At 42.6% G+C, this 27,590-nt stretch overlaps 4 protein-coding genes across 6 annotated transcripts in view; 2 read left to right on the plus strand and 2 right to left on the minus strand.

Annotated features, from left to right (window-relative positions):
• LOC109640837 (uncharacterized) overlaps positions 1 to 16,815 on the minus strand; it is a 25,881-nt gene extending 9,066 nt beyond the window's left edge. Inside the window, exons 1-4 of the mRNA XM_020105031.2 lie at positions 16,676 to 16,815; positions 15,582 to 15,899; positions 15,286 to 15,379; positions 8,053 to 8,134 (exon numbers count right to left, since the gene is read on the minus strand). Coding sequence (XP_019960590.2) covers positions 8,053 to 8,134; positions 15,286 to 15,379; positions 15,582 to 15,860 — 455 coding nt within the window. The 5' untranslated portion in view covers positions 15,861 to 15,899; positions 16,676 to 16,815. The remainder of the gene's footprint in view (positions 1 to 8,052; positions 8,135 to 15,285; positions 15,380 to 15,581; positions 15,900 to 16,675) is intronic.
• On the plus strand, positions 206 to 5,809 carry gpr31 (G protein-coupled receptor 31). Its single transcript, XM_020105035.2, has 2 exons — positions 206 to 2,518; positions 3,589 to 5,809. The coding sequence occupies exons 1-2, from the start codon at positions 1,976 to 1,978 to the stop codon at positions 4,048 to 4,050; spliced, it is 1,005 nt and encodes a 334-aa protein (XP_019960594.1). The 5' UTR covers positions 206 to 1,975; the 3' UTR covers positions 4,051 to 5,809.
• LOC138405558 (12-(S)-hydroxy-5,8,10,14-eicosatetraenoic acid receptor-like) lies at positions 11,079 to 15,576 on the plus strand. The gene is made up of 3 exons (XM_069514897.1): positions 11,079 to 11,528; positions 12,030 to 12,423; positions 13,018 to 15,576. Exons 1-3 carry the CDS (start codon positions 11,383 to 11,385, stop codon positions 13,480 to 13,482), a joined length of 1,005 nt encoding a protein of 334 aa, XP_069370998.1. The 5' UTR covers positions 11,079 to 11,382; the 3' UTR covers positions 13,483 to 15,576.
• Positions 16,816 to 19,096: 2,281 nt separating the features above from the next.
• The window catches only part of msraa (methionine sulfoxide reductase Aa), a 19,989-nt gene continuing 11,495 nt past the window's right edge, over positions 19,097 to 27,590 (minus strand). For all 3 annotated transcript variants that reach the window (XM_069514899.1, XM_069514900.1, XM_069514901.1), the window contains 3 exons: positions 26,232 to 26,336; positions 25,586 to 25,692; positions 19,097 to 19,708 (listed from right to left, as the gene is read on the minus strand). In XM_069514899.1, the coding sequence (XP_069371000.1) occupies positions 19,538 to 19,708; positions 25,586 to 25,692; positions 26,232 to 26,336 (383 nt within the window). In that variant the 3' untranslated portion in view covers positions 19,097 to 19,537. The remainder of the gene's footprint in view (positions 19,709 to 25,585; positions 25,693 to 26,231; positions 26,337 to 27,590) is intronic.

Raw genomic sequence — 27,590 nt, forward strand, 5'->3', positions numbered from 1 at the left:
AGAAAAATAAGGTTAATGTAAAAGTCAATGTCAAATACAAACATCCAGGAAAAGAGACTTTTAGAGGTTCCCTCTGAAAAATGTTTGAAAAGGATTTAAAAATGGGTAAAGACATGACGTTGACTGGAAACTATTTTTCTGTCTGATTATTTCTTGGTAACTTTCCACATTTTGTGAATCACACTGCAGAGAAACCACAGAGTATAATCCAGAGAGAATCTGCAGGTGAAGCGACGCTGCGCGGTTCAGAGTGTCGAGTGTCAAACTTCTCGTCCTCCTGTGAGACTCGTCTGGATGAAAGTGAGAAAACTCTGCTTGGCCGTGTTTTACAGTCGGAGCTACAACTTTTTCAGTGAGTGTTAGCGGAGTCACAGGTTTGCTCGGTATTCTGGGTACAGTTGTTGGATTGTTTGTCTGACTGACGGGCTGCAAATCTCCCTGAGCTCCTGCAACAAACAAACCAGGATCTTCAATGAGGTTTTCTCTTTTTTGATGAATTCATCTGTTTAGAATGCTGTTGTGCTTCTGCACGTGTTTCTGATCATTGTCATAAACTCGCCTGTTTTCCTATGAAATGTGTTCTAATGAAACTTGTTACGCAGTTTCACAGCACATTCTTATTATTTACTAGCTTTGTTCTTGATGTACTTTACAACAGTCATCTCTTCTGTTGTTTACTGTAATAACGAAGACTGGCAGCACAGTCGTGTTGGTGTTTTCTATTGTTTTTAGACGTTTTAATGATTGTTACGCATTATATCTTTAATCCACTGCAGGTCACTGAGTAACCCGCGCGGTGAACAATTAACCCATCGTCTCAGCAGATGTAGGGTAGAGGGGTCAAGGATCAGTTTTAAGTGAAGGGGGCGGGGACGCAAACACAGAATGTGTTTTCATCTGATAAGATTTAATCCTGTCTCCAAATAAAACCATTCAACGACCACAGGAGAGAGAAACGTTCGGAAAACAAATCCAACAAACACATTTAAGTTTTTTTTTTTATTGCTCCAGAGGTCACATCCTCTCCCTCGTCTCAGAAACCTCTCCCTGGAAAAAGTCTGAATGTTGGACGAGCTGTCTGGACTTGTCTCTGACGGGGAGAAGGAGTTTGAAGCATGCAGAGTTGAGCGTGAGGCCTTGGGTTAACCCCCCTCGCCTGCTTCCTTACAGAAATCCTCCTCCCTCAGGACTCGAGCATTCCACGCAACTCATTTTTACTTTCCCTTACATAGTAGAAAGCATTGACAGCGCCGCTGCGTCCGCCTCCACGTGGCCGCACGTAAATCTGTCACCAATTCCCAGGATTCCACATCTGCGAGTTTATATCTGAACTTCCCTCCGCGGCAATTTTAGCATCAGCTGAGACGTTGAGTTTTAAAAAAACAACCCAGGAGCTTCAGTGAGAAACTGTCACACAGAAACTTCATCTGTTATCAGTTGGACTGTTTCACTCACTCGAGGCTTTTCACAACTTCTGATTTCATCATTTCAAGAAATATCTGTAACTCAGTCTTCATCAAGGTGAACCGGTCCTAACTTCCTCTAATTTGCATTCGAGCCCCATTGGTGGCAGAGTGGAAAATCAGCTGGTGACTCACCTCCTCAGGCGGTGAGGAGGAGCCACAGGGACGAGGCTGAGCAGCATTGGCTCTGCAGCACTGAGGGAGAATTAGTTCCAGATTTGGTGCAGACTCCAGCACAACAGCACACAAAACTCGGAAGGACTCGGAGATCACAAACACACGAGAGAAGACTGGAAGGAGGATTCTTGAGAAACTTTTAGAGGACTGAAATAAGAGTGAGAGAGAAAGAAAGAGAGACAGAGAGAGAGAGAGAGGAGGTTGAAAACTTGTTTGGCAGGATTTTTTTTTGTGTGTGTTGTTGGAGCGTGATATTATCTCGTCACAGAATACTTTGCACCCTGCGTGTCGGACAGTGGTTTCTTCTTGCTCGGCAGGTGCATTAAACCGTTCAAATGGAAAACAACTTCTCTGCTAACGACAGCCAGGACGCTGATTGTGAGGCCACGAACAAGAATCTGTATAACTTCTATGCGGCTGTCATGATTGTGATTTTCATCCTGGCTCTGCCTCTGAATGCATCCGTCCTCCACCTCTTCATATTCAAGCTGAAGTTCTGGAAAACCAGCACCAACAACATCTTCCTTTTCAACCTGGTGCTGGCTGACATCCTCCTGCTCTTCTGTTTGCCCATCAAGGCGTCCAACTTCATCCAGGGGGAGCGGAGGAGCAAGAACGACACGGTTTGCAAAGCCATGCTCTTCATGTTGTTTTTAAACCGAGGGGCCAGCATCGCCTTCCTGACGGTGACCTCCATAGATCGATACTTCAACGTGGTGCACCCCGGCCGGAAGAATCTCCTGCGCGCTCTGAAGAAATCTCCTCAGATCTCGATCATCATCTGGCTGCTGCTGCTGCCGCTCACCATCCCCACCATGCTCAAGACCTTCGAGTGCTGCAACAGCCACAAGAGCGGCGAAAACGATCCTTTGATAAAGGTAACGTCATAAAATTCTTCTCTCGTGTGAAATGAAGCACAGCACCGAAGTAAATTCTCATTTTATTCTGCGTCTCCCGGGGGAAGTCTGTTCATTCCAGCGCGAGATGACTTTGATGATTCGTCCCTAACCGCTTGTTTCAACTCCAACGCTGTCAGTTAGCACCGTGTTGCAACACGGTGCTGAGTAAGCATGTTTTTTATGTCACTGCAACTTGAGAACTTCAGAGTTCACATAAAACAGCCACAGGATAACAGTGTTGGAAATAATAATAATAATGGTAATAATAACAATCAAGGGGCTGTGATGAAGAAGTTGAGAAGTCACAGATGAAGAATGTGGCTCCATGGCGTTCTCTCAGAGGAGTGGGGGGGGGGGGGGGTTATCTCATCCACTCAGATGGAGCCTGTTTCCAGATCTATTTTTGCTCCGACACAGCAGAGCTTTAAATTACACAACACATGCCAGCTTGGACAAGACACGCTAAAAACTAAATCTTAATACTTTCAGAGAATATTTTTCATTTAATTAAAGATCCAATACCCGAGGTTGCTAATTATGATAATTATTAATAAGTGTTTTTATACGACCTCTTACAAACGTATACATTTCTCATTTAAAAAAAAGATGAGAGAAAAACATTAAATTAAAAAATGGAATAAAATATGAATGGAATAATTTAATACTCCGTCGTAAACTGGGGCCAACTAACTACTAACTACTAACTACTAATAACTATTCACTGAATGTTCAAGGCAGTTAAAACGAACCAGCTACAGCTGTACAATGCTAATCTTACTTCAAAAACTTCTGTAGTTTAACTTAACTAATGGATCATTTCAGGAGCCCAACAGGATTAATCCCCATGTGCGTCTGCAGAGGGCGCTGTTGCACAGTAACAGCTGCGTAGTGTTGCTTTAAATAAGAGCTCTGGTCTTATTCCACCTCTGCAGACCACATTGATTTCAACTCAGATTTTACTTTTGACCGTGAATCAACTCCATCAATCTTCAACAAGCCTCCGTCGTTGATGTACATGTCGATAAAGTTCTTTTTCTTTTTGATCTGAGGACGTGGTGGACAGTTTGAGAGAGGTGGTCTTCTTCACCCAGATCGTCATCCCCTTCGTCATCCTGGTCTACTGCACGGTGCGCATCGTCAACCGGCTCAGGAAGAAGACCGTCGGCGATAAGACCAAGCTGAGGAGAGCTGTCTTCCTGGTGACCTCCGTCATGGTGGTCTTCTCCGTCTGCTTCCTCCCCTGCGCCATAGCCAGGATGGTGCTGCTCATCGTCCGGGTCCAAGAGAAGGGAGAGTCCTGGCAGGATGGAGCTGCCGCGGCGTTCGATGGCCTCATGGTCCTCTCCTACATGGACTGTCTACTGGATCCGCTGGTCTACTGCTTCTGCAGCACCAAGTTTAAAGGCCTTTATCTCTCCAATTATTTCCCCTTCTTGGTGAAGGGAGATCAGCTGCCGGTGGAAAGCTCGACAGGAAACACACCGAAGCCGCAGCGCAATCAAGTCATTTAATGGAACGCAGAGGACGGACGGCTGCTGCCTGTTGTGTTGTTTTTTCCGACACGAGACTGACGGCGTGCCCCCCCAAAAAAAAACTTTGTGAAAGAGGCGTCCGAAAAGTAAACGCCACGGAGACAAGACTTGATATCTAAACGTCTATTTTCTCACGATTCTTAAAAAGACACGTACAGAGGTACACGACTGTCCAAAATGTGTAGTGTTAATAAACTGTAATTAAAATTGGACGACATGACAGCTACCCCCTCCTGAAGCCACAACATCCTGATCGCCCCCTGGTGGCTGGCTGCTGTATGGGTGATAAGCCCTGCCTCCTCCATGTTAGTGGGTGGGACAGTGAGGTTACAAAGTGGACTATAGGTCAATGTCATGCTTTTTTGTCTGTGAGTCCTTCCTACATTGGGCCTTAGCTTCCTTTTTGTACAACATGAGGAAGTGGAGACGCATCTTCTTTAGTTACAAGTTTGTGTATTGTCATATTAATGTTGGTGGATTTTCTTTAGGGTCTATTTGTAAGGGCGACACCTCCCAGCTAAAGTACGCACATCTGTTTCTTCTGTTTGTCTTGGACAATGAAATGAGCGGCAGAGTTACGACCATGAGAGATTCCTTCCAAGCGCAGGAATCTTATCTGTCCAACCCGTCTGTCTCGCAGAGAATCTATCTGAGCTCCAACTGTGAAACAAGGTTTGGATTCTGACGCAGTAAAGAAAAACGAACCGCCGCAAAGTGTTTAAATCTGGTCAAAGGGATTTTGTGTAAAGTTTGGTGAGAAATTCCAAAACAAGGTCAAAAAAAGAGAAAAGAAAGTTTAATGTAATATTCACAAGCATGAATTCCTTCACACCCCTGGTACACAAGAGTTTATTAAAAAGGCCCATACAGGAAGCCGGTCATCAATGAGGATTTAATGAATCGTACAACTGTTTATACTGTGTAAATATTTAGAGAGAGATGGGCGTATTTATATTTTCTGTCCAGGATTATTTCATTTTTAATCAAGTTTAAATAAACTATCCCTCATTGTGTTGGGAAGCGCTTCACAAACCTGTCGTGATTTCAGGAACCGACTTTAATGGCCATTTGTATTTGACTACACAAACACACACAGACCTGCATCCAACAGACAAAATCCACACACACACACACACACACTCAAACTCAGGCGATAGAGTGGGTCGTCCACTCATCAGACCGTTCGGGAGATCAATGCCCTCGAGCAACACACCGATACACAAATGTGTGAAGCACTTTGAGGGGCCGATAGATACTGAACGTTTACATTATAAAATTATGAATCATCGTAACTCACGAGATAAGAAACACTTCACTCAGACCTGCAGCTGCGGAAGTCATGTGATGTTATCAGCAGTAACACGGCAGAATGAGGGGGCATGTGTGTCGCTGCGTGGTGAACGTGTTTCATTTCATGTGAACGATATTTCTTATCTGTGTGACGACATGCATCACCGTGTGTCAACACTAACGTCACATCCAATAACACAATGAGATGTTTGTGTTGTGAAATGTTACGCAACAAACTGAATTCATTGGAAATTTTAATACATTTGAGAGAAGAAGAACCGAAGAACAGCGGAAATTTTTATATTCCCAAACTGACCACAGGTGACACATAAAATGACACATCGCCTTTTTCTTGTAATATTATGACATTATTCCTGCAAAATTTGAATTTATTCTCGTTATAACACAATTTTGTTCTAATGTAATAATAAAGTGACTTAATTCTCAGGATATTATGACTTTATTCTAGAAAACTGAGACTTCATTTCCCTTTAAATGACTCTTCTCCTCCGCTTCCTGATAAAAGACGTTTTAAAGCTCTGTACTAACAACATGATTAAAAACAAGCTCACGCCCACTTTTGTCCACAGAACGCACACTTACAAACACTGAATTGTCAACGATGAGGCTCAGCAAATGTCACATCCGCACCACTAACAATGTGTCACTGTGTGAAACCCTGCAAATATTAAGTCAAGACCAACACAGGTACATGTACACGCTGAACTTAAAGCAGCAACGTCACGCTGCTAAGAGCTGTGGTGTTTACTTTGTTCCCTGTGTTCAAAGCACTTTAATTAGTTTGTGACTCGACACAATCGCACCGGCATGTGTCCTCGATTCTCGGTTTGTTTGCCTGTTTGCAGGTTTTCAAGCGTGATTCCAGAAAATCCACCTGACGGATTACTACAAAACAAACTGAATGAGTCAGACACATTGAGTGAACGGAAATATTCGAGTGTGTGAAATTCGGTGTGTTCTACTGAGTGACATTATTACTGTCTGTCTGCAGGTTTACACAAAAACTACCGGGCTGATTGCCATGAAATTTTATTGAGGGGTGGGGCATGACCTGAGCAAGAACCCATTAGATCTGCAGGGGTGTGTGTTCTCCGCGCGTCCTTAAAAGTGCATGAACCAGAGAGTGCTGCAATGCATCGAAAATAATTATAATAATTTGGCCTGTGGGTGTTTACGAGTCTTGACAAGTCATCCCGACGAGAACGCAGCAGTGTTGCAGCTGTATTAACCTGATCCTGGATAAGCACAAGCAAGTACTGTTAGTGTTGTGATTTCTAAACATGTGAGATCATTTAAAAACTTAAGAATTGTGCAGAAGAAGGAATTCTGAAAGCGAACATCTTTTAAACTCCAATAATTAGTCACATGTAAGAAATGTACACAAAGTATTACTCTGACTTCTTATGTAATTATTTTGCTCTAATTGTCCCAATATTTGCTTTATGAAACAATAGCAGCACAAACCAGCGATGATATATATATAGAAATAAATGTGTCAACGATTTCCTGCTGCTGAACCTATAAATACATTTCTACTGACTTCATCCAGGTGAGAAAACTATGTGGGTGAAATCTGAGTGAATCATTAGACTGTGATTAGTGCATGTAGAGGCTGGCACCCAGAGTGTCACACATTAATCTCATGTGTCAACAAGCTCCTGCACGGTATCGTAGCCACGGTCCTGCAAGAGAAGGGTGTGGTTTTCTAGTGTTGATTTAAACCTTTAATAAATAGCTCTGGAATGAACATGTGTTGATTCAAGCGATAAATGCTTGAAATTCTTGCACTTGAGTGAAAATCAAAAATGCGAGGTGACTTAGTTAAACCACAAATCACAAGATGAAAAGCTCCTGAAGCGCCTGTGTTTTTTTTTTTGGTAACCAGGTACATAAATTAAGTTTATTATAATTATTTATATATTCAGCTCTTTTTCCAGTCTCATCGACCACGTTCATCCGTTCACACACATTCATTCGGCGCCACACACCAGTCCTGCCCAACGACACGTTGGCACGCCGACTGGAGGAGAAGTGGATTGAACCCCCGACCTTCTGATTGGTGGACAACCAGCACAGGTTTCAGTCCATGATTTGTTCCAGTCGCCCGCAAATAACCGATGATAGAATTTAATGAGGTTCTCACTAATTGTCTTTGCTGTGAAGCAACAACTGGAATCAGTCACTCTCGAGGGGCCCTCTCTCAGCTCAGGGCCCCAGACGACCTTTTCCTACCCTGGTGCAACGCCCCTGGTGCAACGCCCCCGGTGAACGGTGGGTGAACACAGACAGGGTGTGTCCAGGAATGCACTGGCCTGTGCTGCGGAACAGGGGGAGCCTCTCCATCATGTTTTCAAACCTGAGCCTGAAGAGGCTTTTCTGCACTGTTAGAAAACACTGAGTCTCAACCCTCTCTCTCTCCATCTTAGGTTCATCTGTTGATTCATACGCAGTCATACTTGTGGATTTCCTTTGTGGCAGCATGCAAATGTAGAAAACTTTTGAACCGACCCGATGTAAAACCTCTGAACTGTTGTTGGTGTTTTAAATACTTGTGTTTGATTGTATCAGGAAAACAGGGTTTGACTTGCAAACATGAAATTCGAGTCAGATAAGCTCAGTTGTTTTGTTTGTGATGCGACATGGTTGAGTGAAGCAGTGGCTGGTTCTTACTCTGGCTGAGACATGTGGGGGCAGGTCGAACCTCGGGCCTCCTTCCATCTGATGGAGCAGGCGACGCTGGGAAACCAGGGGGCTGAGGAGGCAGAGGAAACAGGAGATCGTTGAAAGGGTTCAAGGAGAAAGAGTGAAGAAGTTCACTGTCACATTTCCTGTCGGCTGTGGGTTGTTCCTCATTCAAGTTTTAAAAATCTATGAATCCTTCGAGTGAACGTATAGAGAAACGTGCTCTGCTTGTTCAGAACAGACGTACAGACAACAGGAGAAACAGTCAGAGCCCCGACCGACATTTAGGCCGACGCATGGATAAAAGATTCTCGATGATTTCTGAGATGTTGTTATCGAACCCTTAAGACAAAGAAATGGAATTGAGGTTTGATATTTTTACAGTTTCACCATAAACCTTTTAACTTAACTACATCAAACAACAAGAAAACACAAATACAACCGAACTTTAATTAAGTAAGAAATGACTTTCTACATCAGCAAACAAAAACAGACATCAGCCGATATATTATCGGCCGACTGATAAATTGGTACGTCCCTGAACAAAGAAAATCATTCGGTCAAAAATAATGATTATAATAAAAATATTAACTACAGTAAATAAAGTTAAAGATAAGTTAATTGATCTATTTCACATATTTGCAGCCCAGTGACCAGACACTGCACAAACCAAACAATAACAAAGACAAAAAGATTTAATAAAATATGTTAAAACCCTCCAAGCTCAACTATATCAATTTAAAACCAGAGATAAAGAACCAACTCAACTCAACACAAGCAGTGAGTCAATCCAGAGAGAGCAGAGCGGAAATTTCAAACTAGACACAGAGATAAAGATTAAAGATTAGACGTTGGTGAGCCTTCAAAAATAAAAGCCCCCCAAAAAACAGTCCACAATCAACTTCTTGGACTTTCCACACATACATTACATAAAGTAAACAACGGAGTGTGTGAATCTGCCGCCGTCATTAAAAGTGTTTTTAAACAGGTGCTCAGCTTGCTGGACAAGCGGCTCGGCACAGAACAGAGATGCTGCAAGATTCACAGAAAGATTTCAAACTCAGTTGCTCAAGCAAACTGTGCAATGTCCTGTGATTTTGTGAGAAATACATATTTATGGCCTGGTGAAGACATCCTGCTTTAAAGTGAATCAGCGACTAAGCGGTAAATGCCTTTGGTCTGTGGTGAAGCTGGTTGCAGTTTTCCTGTGAGGCGATCTGCTCTTTAGAAAGATAATCATCATGGTTTGGTAAAGCAGATTTCAGAATATATAAGAGATCTTATCTTGGGAAGTTGGTAACTCTTTTTATCTCCATGTTGATATCATTAATTTCATCGATGAGTCAAGTCATTTTTTTTTTTTTTTATAAGAATCTTACAGCCTTGAACGACAATTTTTTTAAAGGTGCAGTGTGTAGAATTTAGTGGTGAAGTGTCATGTTGCAGCTGAACACCCCTCACCTCACGCTCTCCAGTCTGGACAAATGTAAAAACATGACGGCCTCCGTAGAGAGAGTGTAAATATAAAGTATTTAAACATAAAGTATTTAAATATAAAGTATTTAAATATAAAGGGCCTTTTCTGGGGTAAAGACAACTACAATTTATACAATCAATCAACCAACCAATCAACCAACCAATCAACCAATCAATCAATCAATCAACCAATCAACCAATCAATCAATCTATAGGACTAAACAAGGTGCTGCACCCGCCGTCCGTATCACTGGACAACAGTGAGGGGAAAAAACTTTAACCGGGGAAAAAAAGAACGTAGAAGTATGGGGAGTCACACGAGAGGATCTTTCTGGATCTTTCTGGATCTTCCTCTCAGGACGGACACAGGTGCGACAGGAGTCACTTCTGACAGAGCAACAAAATGATGATATTTCCGACACTGATGGAAAACAGTGTCTAACACAAATGCAGAAGTGTAGAACTGTGGAAATGATGCTTTTTGAGTTTCTGCAGGGCAAGTGTTTACCACAACATATATCTTTACTTTGCATCTGTCTTCACTTCCCTCTGCTGCCGTGTAACTGCGCTGTCGATGCTTTGGAGCTTAATGTGCGGCATCTTAACAGAGAGTATTAATTGGAGAGTATACATGGCATTCAGTGAGGAAACAGATGTTTCAGGATGAGATGTGCAGTATTGGAAACACGTGTTCATTGCTAAACTTCTGTGAAAGAAGGAGGATGTTGCAATAACTGTGTTGGACTGAAGATGCACTGGCAACAAACCACATCTGTAAAAACAATCGCTGTGTTCAGACATGTCTTTTGCTGCAGAAGTAGAGCAGCTCTTTTGTATCATGTCACATACTTAGCATGTCTGGGACAGAGAGACACTGTGTGTGGATACAAATACACAACCTCTGTTATTTAAAAGCTTGAAATCAAGAGTATGTGCAGATAAATAATAATTAAGTTCCTAAGATGATCTTATCAAACCCTAATGACAATGAAATGTAATAGAGGTTTGATTTGTTACGGTTTGACTCAGTAGAGCTCAAACCTCCACCAGCCGCCCCCTCACGAAGAGATCTGCTGTAAATATTTGGTCATGTTGTGAGTATTTGGTTGTGTTATGAGTATTTGGGGAAAAAAACTAAATGCAGTTTATTCCTTCCAAAGTCTTTTCACATGTTTTTTTAAATCTATGTAACAAAGTGAGTATAAAGTTCATTCCTGTTGGTCTTTGACCTGAAGAGTTCGATATTAAAGGGGATGTTTTTGTAAAGGGAAGAGATCCCTCGATGTGTGGAGGCACTGTGTTTTTTGTATGAACAGCCCCCTGAGGAATTTCACAAGCATTGCCCCCATTCTCCAGAAAAGGAAATCACCTTGAACTGCCACTGTGTGTGTGTGTGTGTGTGTGTGTGTGTGGGTGTGGGTGTGTGTTTTCTTGTTTTCTGGAGGCATTTTAGCTGGAAAGATGAAACCCACGTCTCTAATACTCGTTTCCACTCAGATCCTGTATCTTTAAACCACACCTCCAGCTCACTATATATTCTTCCTCCCTGCAGAACCCGAGGCAGCCTCTCACACACAGACCCGACAGACACACTGACACAAGGTGTTGGTCTGCTCAGCGCTTCCTTCAGCGTATATATGCAGAGCTCCTTGAACTTGACTGATCACAGTCTGGAGGGGATCCAGAGCCTGAGCAGAGGAGACGCCTGAAACATGAAGGATAAAACTTTGTGACTCTTCTTCTTCTTCACATTGCTGCTGAGCCTCATCAAACAGGACGACTGCTCTTCACTGCAACTTCTCCCACTTTTGTGGAAGCGGCTCGACTTCCTCCACCGTTATTATGGCCGACATCACAAATAATGATCACAACTGTACTGTGCACGGAAATTTCACTACTCATTATAAAGCTCTCTCCTGGCTGATGGTTGGAGAGTTCGCGCTGGGGCTGCCGCTCAACCTATCGGTCCTCTACATCTTCATCTTCAGGTACGAGCAAACACAACCTTGGAAGAATATGATGAGCGTGACCTTTTAGAGCGGAAGTTTGCACAAATTTCCTGACAATGATTCACACATGAATAGCAGGCAGAATCATTTTGTCCTACTTGTATTTGTGCCATCTATAAACCTAGTTAACAGACTCAAGCTCTCTCCAGTGAGCGACCGTGTTGACATCCTGTTTGAGTCCTTGTTTGTGGTGTGTGTTAATCGACAGTTTGTGTTGGTCTCTGTCTTCACACATCTCTGGTTCTTTCTGTGAAAAGCATTTGTAAGACCACAACATCTCTTTTTGGTTGTAAAGTCGACAGACGGGTGAAGAGTAAAACTCCTCGCTGAAGATAATAAACAACACCAACTTTGCCTTCGTGTGGTGTCGGATTAAATGACTTATAAGGCAATTTTAAAAAAAAAAATTACAATCAGCTCTGAATTGTGTCTCTCTCTTCTATGTTCAACCTTTAATTGTGTGAATAACTTCTTCTTCAGATTCAAGTTCTGGAAGAACAAAAGCATCCTGCTCTTCAACATCGTGGTCGCTGACTTCCTGATGGTGGCCTGTCTCCCTGTGAAGATCTACAACTACCAGAATGGCGAGCGGCGCAGCGAGGACGACAGGATGTGCAAAACGCTGCTCTTCATGCTCTTTCTCAACCGAGGAGCCAGCATCGCCTTCCTCATCGCACTGTCCATCGACCGCTACTTCAACGTGGTCCATCTGGGGAAGATGAACTTTGTCAAAAAGCTGAAGAAATCTCCCCAGATCTCCATCATCATCTGGCTCCTGCTGCTGCCGCTCACCATCCCCACCATGCTCAATACCTTCGAGTGCTGCAACAGCTATGGACGAGACGAGCAAAATGTGACGGACACCTTCAGAGAGGTATTTGTTTCCCTCTGCACAAACTGTAGAAATTCACCTGGCAGGTGGAGGCCTTTAAGTTTTATTTCACTGTGAGCATCAGCAACACGGGATTTTATGTTTAGGGAACTAACTGGTGACAGTAGATAAGAACTGCTGTTACTGGCAGGCTCAGACTTCCTATAAGCTTATTTATTTAAGAACACCCAGCTTTTATATTTCATCTAATTTCCTCTATTCAGGTCAATCACAGCATCTGATGCAGCAACAACAAACATAATTAGCCTATTTATTCCTTAGTTGAATATTTATATGCAACTAAGTTGAGTATTGATTCATGATTTATTGAATATCTTTTAGATATTTCAGTGTTCCAAGTGTTCCGGTGTTGAATCCTGATTGCAGATTTATTATAATCACATTTCCGTAGCTGCTTTCACGCAACGAGCTCCAGATATTTTAAGTTAAGAAGTAACTTTTATCTTGGAATTGTAGACTGTGAAGATATCAACAGCAGTTTCTTTGAATGAGGTGGACAGTGTCTCCTCTCTGAAGGTAACTTTGCAGTGTGTAGAACCGACCGTCGTACTCATCATCACTTTCTATTTCTTTCAGATCGTCTTCTTCACCCAGATCGTCATCCCCTTCATCATCCTCGTCTACTGCACAGTGCGCATGGTCCACCGGCTCAGGAAGAAAACCGTGGGGGAAAAGGCCAAACTGAGGAAAGCCTCGTGGGTGGTCCTTTCTGTGTTGGCCGTCTTCTCCATCTGCTTCCTGCCCTGCGCTGTCGCCCGAGTGGTGCTGCTGAGCTTTCGGCTGAAGGAGTGGCAGGAGGCCGAGTTACAAGCGGTGTGGGTGTACGACAGTCTCATGGTTCTGTCTTTCACCGACTGCCTGCTGGACCCGCTGGTCTACTGCTTAAGTAACTCGGGGTTTAGAGACGCCTACATTTCTACCTTCTGCCCCATGTTTCTGCAGCAGAGGCTGAAGAAATACGACTTGGGCCAGTCAGCAATGAACACAACTACAACCTCTGCAGTGAGAAACATTTCTTTACCGATAATAGATAATAGATAATAGATCTGTGATAGATCCATATCTAAAGGCAGCATCTGCAGACAGTGAGCGTCACACTTCAGCTGTGCAGATAACGACTGCTCCGCCCACAGTTCTGCTGTTGAACAACAGACTCAAAACATTAAAGGTCATCAAACTTCCTTTCACCAGCAAGAACAGCAACACAACATTAGAATGAAAGGTTTGAATGGAAATGGAAAAGAGGATGAAGGGATGAGGGTAGGAATGAGGGAGGGAGGATGAAGGGATGAGGGTAGGAATGAGGGAGGGAGGATGAAGGGATGAGGGTGAGTTGAGATTTTCTTTTCTTTATGCAGACTTGGGTGAGCGCAAAGTAATGTATGTGAAGTAAAGTATGTTATTTTGAATTTATTTTTATATCTGTGTTTACTTGAATATATTATTATAAGTATTTGAATTCTTGGGAATCTAAAGTCTGCGTTAAGAAGTCGAGAGAATGTGACGTTTCCTTTGTGATTATCTTTCATTTGTATATAACGACTCCTGCAACATTCACAAAAAGAATCTGCTGTTCTGTGTTTTTACTCGCACGGTGTAATCTCATCCATTGTTGTGTTACTTTTACTGAGTGACAAATTGTGATCTCTGTGTATTTACATCTCAGTAGCTGGCGGTGACATCACTTTGCTCCTTGCATTGGTTTCTCTCTCTTGTATAATCAGAGTAAATCATCTGCATCCTGGAGGTCAAAGAGAAAAGAGTGTCCTGCAGGATCCTGGAATGATTTTTAAACTCTCCTCACTCACAGTGTTTATCAGAACGGGATCATTTGTTTAAAACAGAGAAGCTTATTGGAGATTTTTGTTTATCGAGACAGTAAACTCACAGAATACAGGTGATACAGCTGCACAACTGCATCATCCCGGCAACAGGGACACGACTGATTTAAACACATTTAACTCCCCCCCCCAAAACAACAAGCACCACGAGCAGAACCCTCCATGTCCAAATGTTGACATGCTGCTGATCACAGGAAGCTGCTACAGACACCGAGCTCAGGTTCTGTTAACGAGCTCTCGCAGGTCAAACACAGCAAAACAGAGGCGGCACGTTCCCGCACGTCGTTATCATTCAATTCAGTTCACTTTATTTGTATATATGGCCAAATCGTAATATTTATATTACTTTACATAGAAGGTCAAGATCTTACGACTCTGTGTTCGGAAATTTTTTAGGCGTGAACCTTTTGCTCTTGGCGGGTTAAAGGAGTTTTGCAACAGCCGAGCTGCTGGTGTCTGTCAAGCGGCTTCAGAACAGTTTTTAGATTCTAGTGTTTCTACTTCAGTGCTGCTTCCAGGAAGCTGAAGTTTTGTTTCCCATCACTCACATTTTGTAATGACAAACAAATCTTCTTGAATCTTGAATATCACAGCAACAGCAACAGCAGAGAGAGAGGAACATGCCAACACAACTCAAGATGAAACCAAAGTCTTATCGTTGCTGCTTTCTTTGCAGATTTATCTGAAAAATCGAACTTTTCTACCTTTATTATAAGTTTCTCCTAAAACTGTTTCTGCTCTTTTCTCGTTTCCAAAGCAGTTTTCACATATTAACGATCTACTGTCTCCAGGGTTTGTATCATGCTCAGAAGGGGGGGGGTGGTATTATTGCGTGTGTCAGCCAGTTTTTACTCTGAGGCTGTAAAAAAAACTGTGAAAAACTCCTGAGAAAGTCCGGAGGCTCTGACTCGGACATTCGTGCTCTCACATGCAGGATGTCAGGAGTTTACCTGTGACGGCAGCTTTTTGCACAGTGCGTCCGAGCAGGAGTGTGTTCACTGACCTGTTCCCAGAAGGGTCAGCTGTCGGCTCTGCTCCTGTAGAACCCGGTGGATCTGCTCAATGTGCAGCAGCAGCTCACTGGGACCAGCTTCAGTCTGCAAACAAACGAACATGAAACACGTGTTACAATCACTGTGACAGCCAGGGGGCATAATCCTGATGTTTTACTGCCATCTAACGGTGAGAGGAAGGAAGGACATCAGATCACATTGGTTAATATTGCCTGAAGTAAATATTTGTTTCTGAATAAAGTTCCCTGTCAAATTTTTCAATTAAAGATTTTCCTGTAGAACCTACTTGTTCCACGTTTTTATTGATTGTCTGAGAGGCGTCCATGTCGGTAGCAGTCGGCTGGGACGATCCAGGGGGGACAGCATCGTCAGGGCTCAGCAGAGAGGACGTGCGAGTCTTGGCCGCCAATGGCTCACCCTGAGGGGACAGCATGTCCGCTGTGTGACCCTGGAGCTCCACACCACGGACTCTAGAGGTCGGTGCTGAAGCGGAGGCTGGAGGGTGAAGCGACGGACCTGGATCTGTGTGTGGAGGCGTTCCGTCCGTGGGTATGTCAGCAGACATCTCTGGGCGATGGCCACTCCTTGTTGTCCTGAGCTCAATCTGAAGTTAAAGTGGATCGTAAACAAACACACACAAAAACCAAAGTTCTACTGATAAACGATCAGTACTTTTATTTGCAGATTCCACAAAAACAACCCGGGCGGAAACTTGATGGAAGGACGGGGAACAGGTCCAAGAAGAACAGATTGTTTGGATTATCCTCACTTTCTTTAGAATTGTGAGATATAATAATAATAATAATATTTTCACTGATTTCACATTAATACGCTCACAAGAGCATGAGGTCAAACTGATCGTGACATTTGATCTAATCAGTTCTTCTCTGAGTCAAAGTGAACGTTTCTACCAAATTTGAGGAGATTCCCTCGATGCGGCCGTGAGATATCGCGTTCACAAGAACAAAAACATGTTCCGCAAAAAGTCACAGTGACTTTGACTCTCGATAAAACAAACTTTAATCTTTGAGTAGAAGTGACCCTCCGACCACTAGGTGTCACCAACGACGAGGCATTAAAGTTTTACAAAATTGAATGTTCAGTAATTGAATCAAACAAAAATGCGTTCAGCGTTTAATTTATTTGTTAAGTTTTAACTTTGCGTGGATAAAAAAATGAACGTGGCTAAGCTAACTTAACAAAACTACACGAATGAAAGACAGCTGATAAAAAGTAAAAGATTAAAACAAAGTTAAATCGGAAACTCTGAATCAATTCAAACTAAAGTGAACGCAGATAAAGAAAACCGCGTTCAGTCTGTTCCAGGAGACTTTTTTTAAAAATCGGTATTTCCTGAACAAATCGTTAATTCTTTGTTACCTGTCGTCAGGTTCAGCGGGGGGAAGTTTACGGTTGCCACAGTTACACGTCATTTCCGACTCCCCGATTTGTTTGATGTCGGTTAATCGAGTAAGAACAGACAAAACCCGGTGGGATTCGAACATGTGACTCGTTACTGAAGTGAAAAGCGACGCAGGAATAAAAACACGAGGGAAAACGTTTTACCGCGGATTCTGCTCAGCCGCGCGGAGACAGGTGACTTCCGGTGAGTCCCTTCAGAATAAAAGGTCAGTAAATGTGTTCTGATTTGTTTTTGTTTTCTTTGTTCCGGAAAAAAAAACTTAAAGATAGTGGATTTTTTTTTAAAAACTTAAAAAATAAAGGGGTAAACAGAAAGCACTTTAAATTCCATACATTATCTTCTGTTTATTTTACCTCCAGCTTATCTTGTATTAAACTATTCAATCATTTATTCACATTTCCATATATGTATGCATATGTATATATATATAAAATAATTTTACATGAATTCTTATGTTGTGCGTTGGTCTGTGTTACTTGGAATAACCACACGGTGGCAGGATAATCCAGTAGTCTCAGTAATGGGACAGACTGTGGTGTTGATGAAGCTGAATTTAAGAAGAGTTCTGTGTTGTGATCAATATCCAGAATAAGACTTATCAGTTTATTCATCCTAATAAACTGTGTCACCCAGCAGAGCTCAAACCTCCACCAAGATCTGTTCATTCAAATCAAGCTGCATCAAATCACACACACTCATCGGATCCAAAAATGCACCTGTCATCACGACCCAGGAATCTTTCAATTGTTAGTTAGTGAAACTGTTAAAAACCATCCCTGATCCAGATCGGGACTGAGATGTAATGAGTTCTTTCCTGACTCACATCATTGTTGTGAGTGTCGTGGTAATTTGTCGTGTGGTTTTTTTTTGTGTAAACAAAATAAACAGACAAATAAACGTCTCTGGCCGAGGAAACAACTCCACGAAGCAGATGTCACATTTTATCTCAGTGGATTCAAGTTCACGGCCAAGCTGATTAAATATAATGAAACCGTGTGAATTAAATACATTTCCAGTAGTTTTTGTTCGTCAGACGGTGAAAAAATTACATTGTCTTGTTTTTTTGGTTTCTGATTTGCAAAGAGCCATCATCACAACTCCATCTCCCAAAAAAAAAAAAAACGAAGCAGTCAGATTTGGCTATCAAACCCACGGTCGAGCCATGATCCTGCAACCAGCACAGTGGAGGTGTTCCAACGCAGCACAGGTCCAAGGTGGCGCTCTGCCACATCCAGAAAGACTCATCTCCTCCTCCTCTTCCTCTCTTTTCTGCCCCTCTATTGTGTGATGGTGATGCCAGGCTTTGGAGGCCCTGGCACCAACCACAGCCTCCTCCTGCTGGTGTGTGTGTGTGTGTGTGTGTTTACAGGCTGTACCATCAAAACATACACATATACTGTACAAACACACCCGTACGCAGATTAGCAGCGATGACAGACGAGTCACGAACTGGAACATTGCTTCAGGCGGAGACCAGAGGAAGGAGGTCGTCCAAAAATCCTGACACACAACAACACAAACATGAGCACAATTTATTTTCATGGTGAAATCTCCGGTTTAAACTGGCCTGAAGAGTCAGTTAAAGGAAAAAAGGACAAATAATGCAAAATTCTAAACAGACGATCTGGACTTTTGACAGCTGAAACCATAAATACAGATACTGGGGAGTAAAATAATTTATGGTTACTATATTTCACCTAATACAATAATTTCCATTTGTCTTCCACATAGAATATACTTATTTTTACAAATTCCTATACACAGGAACAAATTGGAATAATAGACATATTCAAATAAAAATAAAAATATAGACATACACATGGCTGATCTGTTTTTTTAAATTAGCAATGATGTTGTTAACAAACCATTTTGGCAAATAAATGTAATCAAAGCTTGATATTATAAATTTTATCCATAAAACTTGATTATAAATAGAAAAAGAAAGAAAACACACACACACAATCAAATATATAGAAAAATAAATCTTTTTAAGATTAATTCATTTTTTCTGCGTTGTTTTATTCTGTGAAACAAAATTTTTAATGTCAGCAAACCTCAGATAGACACGTGTGTGAAGAATGTCGGAGGACACATTCACTTTGACTCCGAGATGAGCTGATTACATTTAAAGGTCAAAGGTCACTGCGAGCTCACAAGTCTTTCCACTTTGTGTAAAAAGTTCGATAACACTCACAGGTGAACTAATTGCATTTGGGTGGTCACAGGTCAAAGGTCACGGTGATTTCATGAGTCCCTCCTTAAAGTCGATGGTGTCAGTTTAATGTAAATGACTTTGAGTTTTGCTTCTGAAACTGCATACGTGAGGTTTTCACAGGTTCAAACATGACGAGTCAGGAATCAGAGAAGACACAGTCGACTGACTTGAGAATAATTTATTGTTTGATTGTTGAAAAGAAAAGAAAAGTATTCAATCACTTTAAAAGAATAATGTGCTGGAAATATGAAAAAGCTTTTCTGCAGACCAAAGACTGTAAATAAAGACGGACGCTATGATGGCTTAAGAAAAAAAGCTTCTCAGTCGCCCTCTAGTGGCTGGCTGCAGTATAGGTTATAAACCCTGCCTCCTCCATGTTAGCAGATGGGACATGGACCAAAGTAAATAGTGTTTATATATAATATGTGTTTGAACTCGCTCGCCAACATCTCTTCCTTCTTTGTTTCACCTGGAGACGTCAGACACCGGCGCTGCAGGTTCAGTAAAGTTTTGCTCTGGATATGATGCAGGTATATTGAATATATCAGGTTTTTGCATTCGTAAACATTTTAAAGCTGTAAAAGAAATCCCTGCCTCTGGAAATCTAAGTCTTCTTCTTGACTCCTATTGGGCAGGAGACTCCGGTTCCGCCCAGGCCACAGTATCCGTCAGGGTTTTTGTTCAGGTACTGCTGGTGGTAATCCTCAGCGTAATAGAACGGCTTGACCTCAGCTATCTCTGTTGTGATTGGACCAAAGCCGTCATCCGTCAGGACCTGGAAGAAAATCACACGTTTTAAATGAAAACACAGAAATCCTGCTTTTGTTGAAATGACTCGCAACAAAAGAAGAATTTGACTTCCAGTTGGACAACGACTCTTTTTTTTTTTTTAAGGGCTTCACACTGCAAACATGAGATGGAATTAATTTGGTGATGTGAGAGAACGTGTGTGGCTCCAGGCAGGGTGGTACCTACAAATACACACTACACACTACACACACGTACACAGAAGAATCAGTTGGTGATTACACTTTCTTCTCCTCGTGATAAAAATTACTCAACCAGATGGCGTGTGGGTAAAAGAAAAGAGAAATGAACATGGAAAGACACACACACACAGACACACACACACACCAATGAAAGTTTCATTGCCGATGGAGTGTTTCTGTGATTGTGTGCACGTGTGTGTGTGTGTGTGTGTGTGTGTGTGCATGTTTACAGCAGAGTTTTTATTTAATCATGTCGTGGAGCTGAATTGGGTTTGACATTTACACGTTTTGCCTTTTAAGAGCCGACCTGCTGTTTGGATTCCTGGCACGATAGAAGAAGAGACGGTTCCTCTACCAAGACGGTGGATATTACCCATGATCCTCTGCATCCTCTACTTGTCTACAGTTCAGCTTCACTCTTCAAGTCTGGGGCTGATTGTGACAGTTGAAGCTGTGACTCTCAGTCAGTTCCTCTCACAGGAGATCGAACCCACTCAGCAGAGTTACAGAGAACAGACGCTCAGAGAGTGAAGGAGGAAACTTTCTCCACGTTCACACTCAAACATCAAACTCTCTTGAATCACGCAGCCGGTTTGATTACGACAGACGGTACGTGGAAGTAACGTGAACCACTTGAACACAGTTTTTGTCGTGAGCGTATAGATTTGTGCGTTTGTCCTAAAGTAAACGTGCAGAAAGCCTCAGTGTTCAATGGTAGAAATGTTCTCAGGCAGTTTGATTTGAAATGAACTCCTCGGGGAAATAATAAAAAAGTTCTCTGTCTATTTTTAGGAGCAAAAACAATCAGGTCTAAAGCTGCGATGTGTAATTTCACACATTGGTGCCTCTAATAGTTAGTGAGAGCTAATTGTTAGAAAACCATTTTAACTTCATTGACGTCAGCACACGGAAGTTGTTAAAGAACATGTCAGCAAACAAACCCACGGGGTCGGCGAAGCTTTAATAGCAGAAAATACCAAAGAGACAAAAGATGGAACGTTGGCGTGTTTGTCTTTTAATGGACAGAGAGTGTTTGCGCCCCGCTGCTTGATTCATCAGCTCCTGGGAAGATTTCCCACCACGACTGTACTGACACCACAATTTAATTTGAGTAAGTAGTGTGAAGGTAGAGCGCAGCGGTGAGTCAGGACGGGATTCTCTGTTTCTGTCGAGGCTGCACTTTGAGATTCAGGCCAGAATCATGATTTTCTACATGAAGACAAGGAAAAGAGACATTTAACAGAAGAAAGGAGAGAAAATAAAGTGAAATGGAAACGAAGTCAAATCAAGAGTTTAACGAGAAAAGACAAAGTGAGACTCTTTCCAGACATGACCACTGGAGGACGTCCACGGAATCTGACTTATATTTCACCTCCAGTGCCTGTTTGTCAAGTTTCAGAGGATTTCACTGTTAAATTATTTTGTTCTCAGGACTTTCTGATGTAGAATTTCAAAGTAAAAGCCCTTGGTAATGTTCTTTTTTTCCACTGTTTTGCCTCTAAATTCATTTTCAGGGTTTGAAAATCATTCAATGAAAGCTTCAACTTAAGTTCCACTGTTTAGGAGTAATGGAGCCATTCCCATAGACATAATCAAAACCTATTACTGCTGATTCTCACTGAGATTTTAAAAGAAGCCCGGCGGCAACTACGGAGGAAAAGTTGAGAGAGACTCAACTTTGTGCAAATGTCGTCTGACGCAATGCGAACCAGCCAATCACGCTCGGTTTGATCACGTCATCCATAAACTGCAGATAAGATCAACTTTATTGATCCCACATCGTGGAAATTTACTTCTCACTATCCACTTTTCAATCTGTTTCTCACCTTTGGATGTGAAGGACATTGAAGCTTTAAGCTTCTCTGGCACCAGACGTGGCTTCTAGTAATAATAATGAGTTTGGTGCATACAAAACAAACAAAGGTCAGAAACATGAATAAAGCTTCAGGAGTCATTTGCAAAACTGACACTTTCCTGAGTCGACATGATTGAAAACCACTGTAACGGCTGTGAATCCAAGTTAGCTGCAATAACAGAGCATCCTCGTGATGCTAACGGCTGAAGTATTTAATGTTTAACACATTAAAGAGGACAATCCCTCTGAGATAATGAATATAAGTGGCTACAGACTCTTTAAGTGGAAACTGTGAGCTCCGACTTCAATCCAGCGCTACCTGTGATACCCAAAATGACTGCATCCTCCATTATACCGGTTTAATGGCATCCTCCCTTCTGCTGTGTTAGCAGCCTGCTGTAAATGCATAATTCACATCCATTCATTTGCATGTCAGAGAAGTAGATTGCTCATTTGGAATGCAAATACCTTGACTGCGCTGGTAAAGCGGGGGACACGTGAACAACGCCGATAAGCACCCACGAGACAGAGGGAGAGAGGAACGGGGAGAGGAGGAACAGAGAAAGGTGAAGCTGCCGAGTTAAAAGCGCGAGAGAGGGATTTCACAGACAAAGAAGAAAAAAGGGAAGGAGAAGAAAAGAGGGAGAGAAAAAGCAGCTGTTTGGTGTTGGGGAGCAGAAATATGAATGTTCATGAGAGGAAAATGTAGCAGGAGAGGTGAATCAACAGAGAGAGAGATGCCAGAACAATGAGTACACACTGCTTCAGCACCCACTGAGCGAGCACACATTATTACATAAAGCAAGCACACACACACACACACACACACACACACTACTTCCATCTGCCGTTTTAGATGCAGTGCACACCCTAATGATGGGTAGGAGGCAGGAGAAGAAAAGGGAGGCTCCTTTCATGCTGCAGACAACCGCCAGCCGCCTGCAAGGTAATTATCTGCAGTGCTGTTGTACCTCACACACACGCGCACACACACACACACACACACACACACACACACACACACACACACACACACACACACACACACACACACACACACACACACACACACACACACCAAATTCCCCAATCACTCTCTGTGTGAACAATACAATCAAGCCAGGTGGCGAAGTCAATACCCTGACACCAAATTAACCACACTGCTCCCTCTCTCTCCTCACCTTAACTTCCTCTCCTCCTCCTCCTCCTCCTCCTCCTCCTCTATTTCACTTTGTCCTCTACGTTTCTTTGGCTCAGGCGTATGAAATGTGGCTGGAAAGGAGACAGGGACGGGGGGAGAGACTCCGAGGATCAGAGCGGATGTTAATGAGGATTCAGGAAGTGTCTGGTAGGTGTGTCCTGGGAAAAATCCTCTGTGCTGTGATGCATTTTACATTTTCACTTTGTTTGGGAGGAGGAGGATGAAGAAGGAGCGGCCACTGCGGATGCAAAGAAAAGTGAGCGGACCTGTGAAGGCTTCATCCTCTGGAAGGATGTCTGAGAGCGTGAACTCATTTTACAGACAAGTAAAGTATACATCAAAAACTTCTCCATGTTAGCAGACGGGACACGGGCCAAGGTAAAAGGTAGTTCTTATCACACTGATGTATTTCCGAAGCCGTTTCCAGACTTCAGAAGTTCTGGAGTTTGTCTTTCACGAATGAAGGACTGGACTCTGGAGTGTTCAGGGGAGAGGTGGTTTCTGGGTAGGAGCGGCAGGAGGCCGGACACGACGGTTGAATTCCACCGCAGAGATCACATGTTTTTAGTAACGGCACCTCAACACGCCATCAGGCCGCTTCGCTAAAAGCTCTTGTTGTCTTTCCAAGTCGACATCTTCGTTGGCGTCTTCCACGTGTATGGCTCCTGATATATTTATATTCTTATTGGGGTTTTTTTTTTCAGTTTTGTATCCGTTGCGTGTCAGAAACGAACCCACGCGCTCGCTGTGAATGTGACAGAGACAATCCGTCCATCTTTATTTACTGTCTATGAAATGTCCTCGTGATTTCTGGCACCAAAATGCTCGTATTTGTAGGAAACATGATACAGACGACCTCAGACCGAATACAAAGTTAAGAACATAAAAAAGAAGCCAAAACATAATGTGAACAAACCCCAACAGTGTGTGTGTGTGTGTGTGTGTGTGTGTGTGTGTGTGTGTGTGTGTGTGTGTGTGTGAGTGTGCGTGTGTGTTAGTTTTGCAACTAAAGCGATTTTCGTGGAGGACAGATTTAAGGCCCAGATGGTTTGGCATGGAGTGCGTTTGCTATAGGCCAACCATTTGCACACACTTGCACACACACGCACACACACTCACTACACACACACACACACACACACACAGATGGGAGAGGGTGGGGGAGGCAATCTGGTGAGGAAAAAAAAGAGAGGAAACAAAACAGTGCGATTTTGATGTGATGGATCGAGGAGGAGAAGAAAAATCTATCAATCGACTCGTCACAGTTTAAAGACAGATAGAAATTGTTGTGAGCATCTGTCAATCTACGACCATCATGGATAAAAGCTTCTGGCCATAACTAATCAAAACACACACACACACACACACACACACACACACACACACACACACACACACACACACACACACACACACACACACACAGAGCTGTGAGGATGGGCCCCTCACAAACGAGGCTTTTATATCAGCAGCTGTAGCAGTTTGATCTTCCCTCAAAGGGACATAACAAATATATGATGCTGAAATCGTCCTTTCATTAACGAGAATAATAGAGTGAGGGTGGATAAATGTCTACAACACCTGAAGCTATAAAAAATTACTTGTTACAGCAAATCACGTTCCGCCAATGTGAACATGAGATATACGTCCTGTCTGTGAGCGTCCAGGCTGAAGTTGGCAGCGACCTGGACGCTCAGAGTCACAGGGAGGATTTCTGTGTCTTCAGTTACCTGTTGTTTCCTAACGACTCGTCAGACTGGAGCATTTTTTGAGCTTAAAGCACTTTGAGAGCTTTTTATAGCTTCCATTGTTTGTGGCATCAGTTGGTGTCATTTTCAAACCCTCAGTCAGTTGCTTGTGCATTTTTTAAGTTAAATGTTTTAATTTCTTTTCATAAACACAAAAGCAGAATAAGTCATTTGTTCCCGGGCTTTTGCAAAAACTTTTCTTTTTCATTCCCCCACTCCCTTCATTTTCCACCTGTCAGCATATTCCCCCGTCTACACCTATGTGTCTTAGTCTCTCAGTGTTCCTGCACGTTCCCTCCTCCTTTCTGCTGGACACACGTTTCTCCGCTGTAACTGTCGCACATAAAGAGTCCGGGCATTTATAACGATCCTGTGACCGTGCGCGTCGACATAAAAAATGAGGGGAAGAAGTGCAGAGAACAAAAAGACCAGACTCCACCAGAATAGAACAGAAAAGAATGGAGTCGAATGGAGTAGCCTCTTCCTCGTCAGTTTCCATGGCAACAGGCCCTGTTGGTGGGATGGTGGTGCAAAGTCTCAGCAGGAGAGAGAGTTCGAGAGAGGGAGAGAGAGGTGTGTGTGTGTGTGTGTGTGTGTGTGTGTGTGTTTACTTAAAAACAGCATATGCGTATATATGGCGAGTGTTACATGCACATGCAGACAAATCCATTATATGTCAGTCTCCATCTGCTGCCATCAAAAGTGTTTCTGATGCAGACTGACGGAAAGAGGGATGTGCAGCAGAGGGGGATGCTGGGAAACGGACTCAGAGAGAGAGAGAGGAGACAGATAAAATACAAATGAATGAGGATGATGGAGTGATTAACAGATGAAGGATTCCTCCTGCAGACTCCTCTACCTTCTGGTATTGATCTCTGGAGGCCACCGCTTCCTCCAGCTGCGGCTTTGTGTAGGTGTAGATGGCGGAGCGGTACATCGTCCCAGAATCGTTCCCCTGACGCATCCCTGAACACAAGTTTGAGGATTTTAACATGAGGTGCCTTCGTCCTGGCAGAGAGAACATCACATCATCTGAAAACATCTGTGTTTCCAAAAATATGACTCGTCCGTCTCGGCAGAACCGAACGCTGTTTTTTTTTTTTTTCCTGTGATCCGATCATTTCATCACGTCAACCACAGAGTTTGGTTGGCTCAACAGTTTTAGCCACGCCAGAGTGAAATATTTCTAATTTCTGCCTCAAATGTTTCAGCATCAAGTTCATCTGGGTCACCGAGTTAATCAGCAGTTTCTTGAAAATATAATTAACCAACAATGTTTGAAAAACTTAAGAGGGAAAGGGAAGTTTATTTGTTTAGAACATTTCAATAGCGATGTAATTCAGAGTACTAGAGCCAGTGGAAGAGATAAACAAGACTTCAAGAATAATGGTATAAATTGTATGAGAATAAAGTTATTATCGTAGGAGGAGAGTCATAAATTCTCAAGAATAAAAAAAGAAATTCATTAAAACGAAGCTTGTCTTAAAACACAGACTGTCTCACACCTTGAGTCGGGTTGTGGCTTTCCCAGAAAACTTTGAGCAGGTGGGCGAAGCTGATCTGGTCGGGATGGAAGACGACTCTCACCACCTCGGTGTGGCCTGTTCTTCCTGCGCAACACGACATGATGTGTCAGATTCTGCTCAACTAGTAAATCATGTCACAAACATTTCAGTGTGATGAACGTCAAGCAATTCAGAGAAAAATCAGTCTCAGCCCAAGGTCTTCGTAACAAACCCCTCAGCTTCTATTTCTTCCTCAACAGTTTGGTGCTGTCTCGACTCCCGACGTCTATCCAGACTCACACCTGTTACTTTGGCCAAGACTAAATTAAAAAAGTCTCAGGGTCTGAAGTCGTCCTTGGAGTATTTTGGTATATTTTGGAATTCAATCAAAACTGAATCACCTGAAAATCTAGAACCAGGCCCCTCCCTTAAAGAGCCGGCGTCATTCACGACGCTAATTGTCACGTTAAGAAACGATGACTCCTGCAGACGGACAGATAGCAGCTGCTGTCGGTAATGAGTGTGACCCATTACGCTGAACCTCATCTTCCTCCGTCTCTCCTTCTACTTCCACTCCTATCTCCATCGCTCTCTGTCTGTCTTATTACTTTTTTAATATCAGGACTTATGGATTCCTTCGGTAGATATTGGCGAACAGAGACAAAGCGGCGGTCGATATTAAATTAATGCCTCACCGGGCCGATCTCACAGGAATAAATTCATCTTGGACAGGATGAGAAATAAAGTGGTGGTTGGAACCAAAATAGAAAATAAAGTTGCAGAGATCCTCCGTCTGCTTGATGTACATTTAACTGCAGAGTTATCTTATGATTATTCTAGTCACCCACCATTTTAGCAAGAAGAGCTAATCAACAATGCACTGGTGGATAAATGTTGGAATCTGCTATGTGAAGGACTTTTGAAAGACTTTGGACTTTTGGAAACTATTTGTTCGGGGATTTGTATTCCACCTGTTTGGACGTATTTCCTGTGAGACCCGCGCCTGTCAGAGATAAATGATTTGAGTCGTTTTGTCTGACGTTTGCACTTTGGATCCCGAAAAAACCACAACTTCTACCTGATAAAGTTAAAAAGAAAGTGTAATGAAAGCTCAGACTCTTTCCCGGAATGCAAACCTGAGACTCAGAACAATGTTTTTTCCATTCTTCTCTTAAAGCGCTGGTGTGTCAGGGATCTATTGGCAGAAGGAAATTTAAATTCTCTAAACATTGCAAAAAGCAAAAACCTCTTTAACTTAAAATAAAGACTTCTCACCCTCGTCACCTTATTTTATTCTGACAATTTTGTTGTTTGCGTCTGTAACATTTTTTTTAAAGTAGAAAAATAATGCGTTGTGTG

The sequence above is a fragment of the Paralichthys olivaceus genome, chromosome 19 (genome assembly GCF_024713975.1).
Source record: "Paralichthys olivaceus isolate ysfri-2021 chromosome 19, ASM2471397v2, whole genome shotgun sequence".
Lineage (NCBI taxonomy): Eukaryota > Metazoa > Chordata > Actinopteri > Pleuronectiformes > Paralichthyidae > Paralichthys > Paralichthys olivaceus.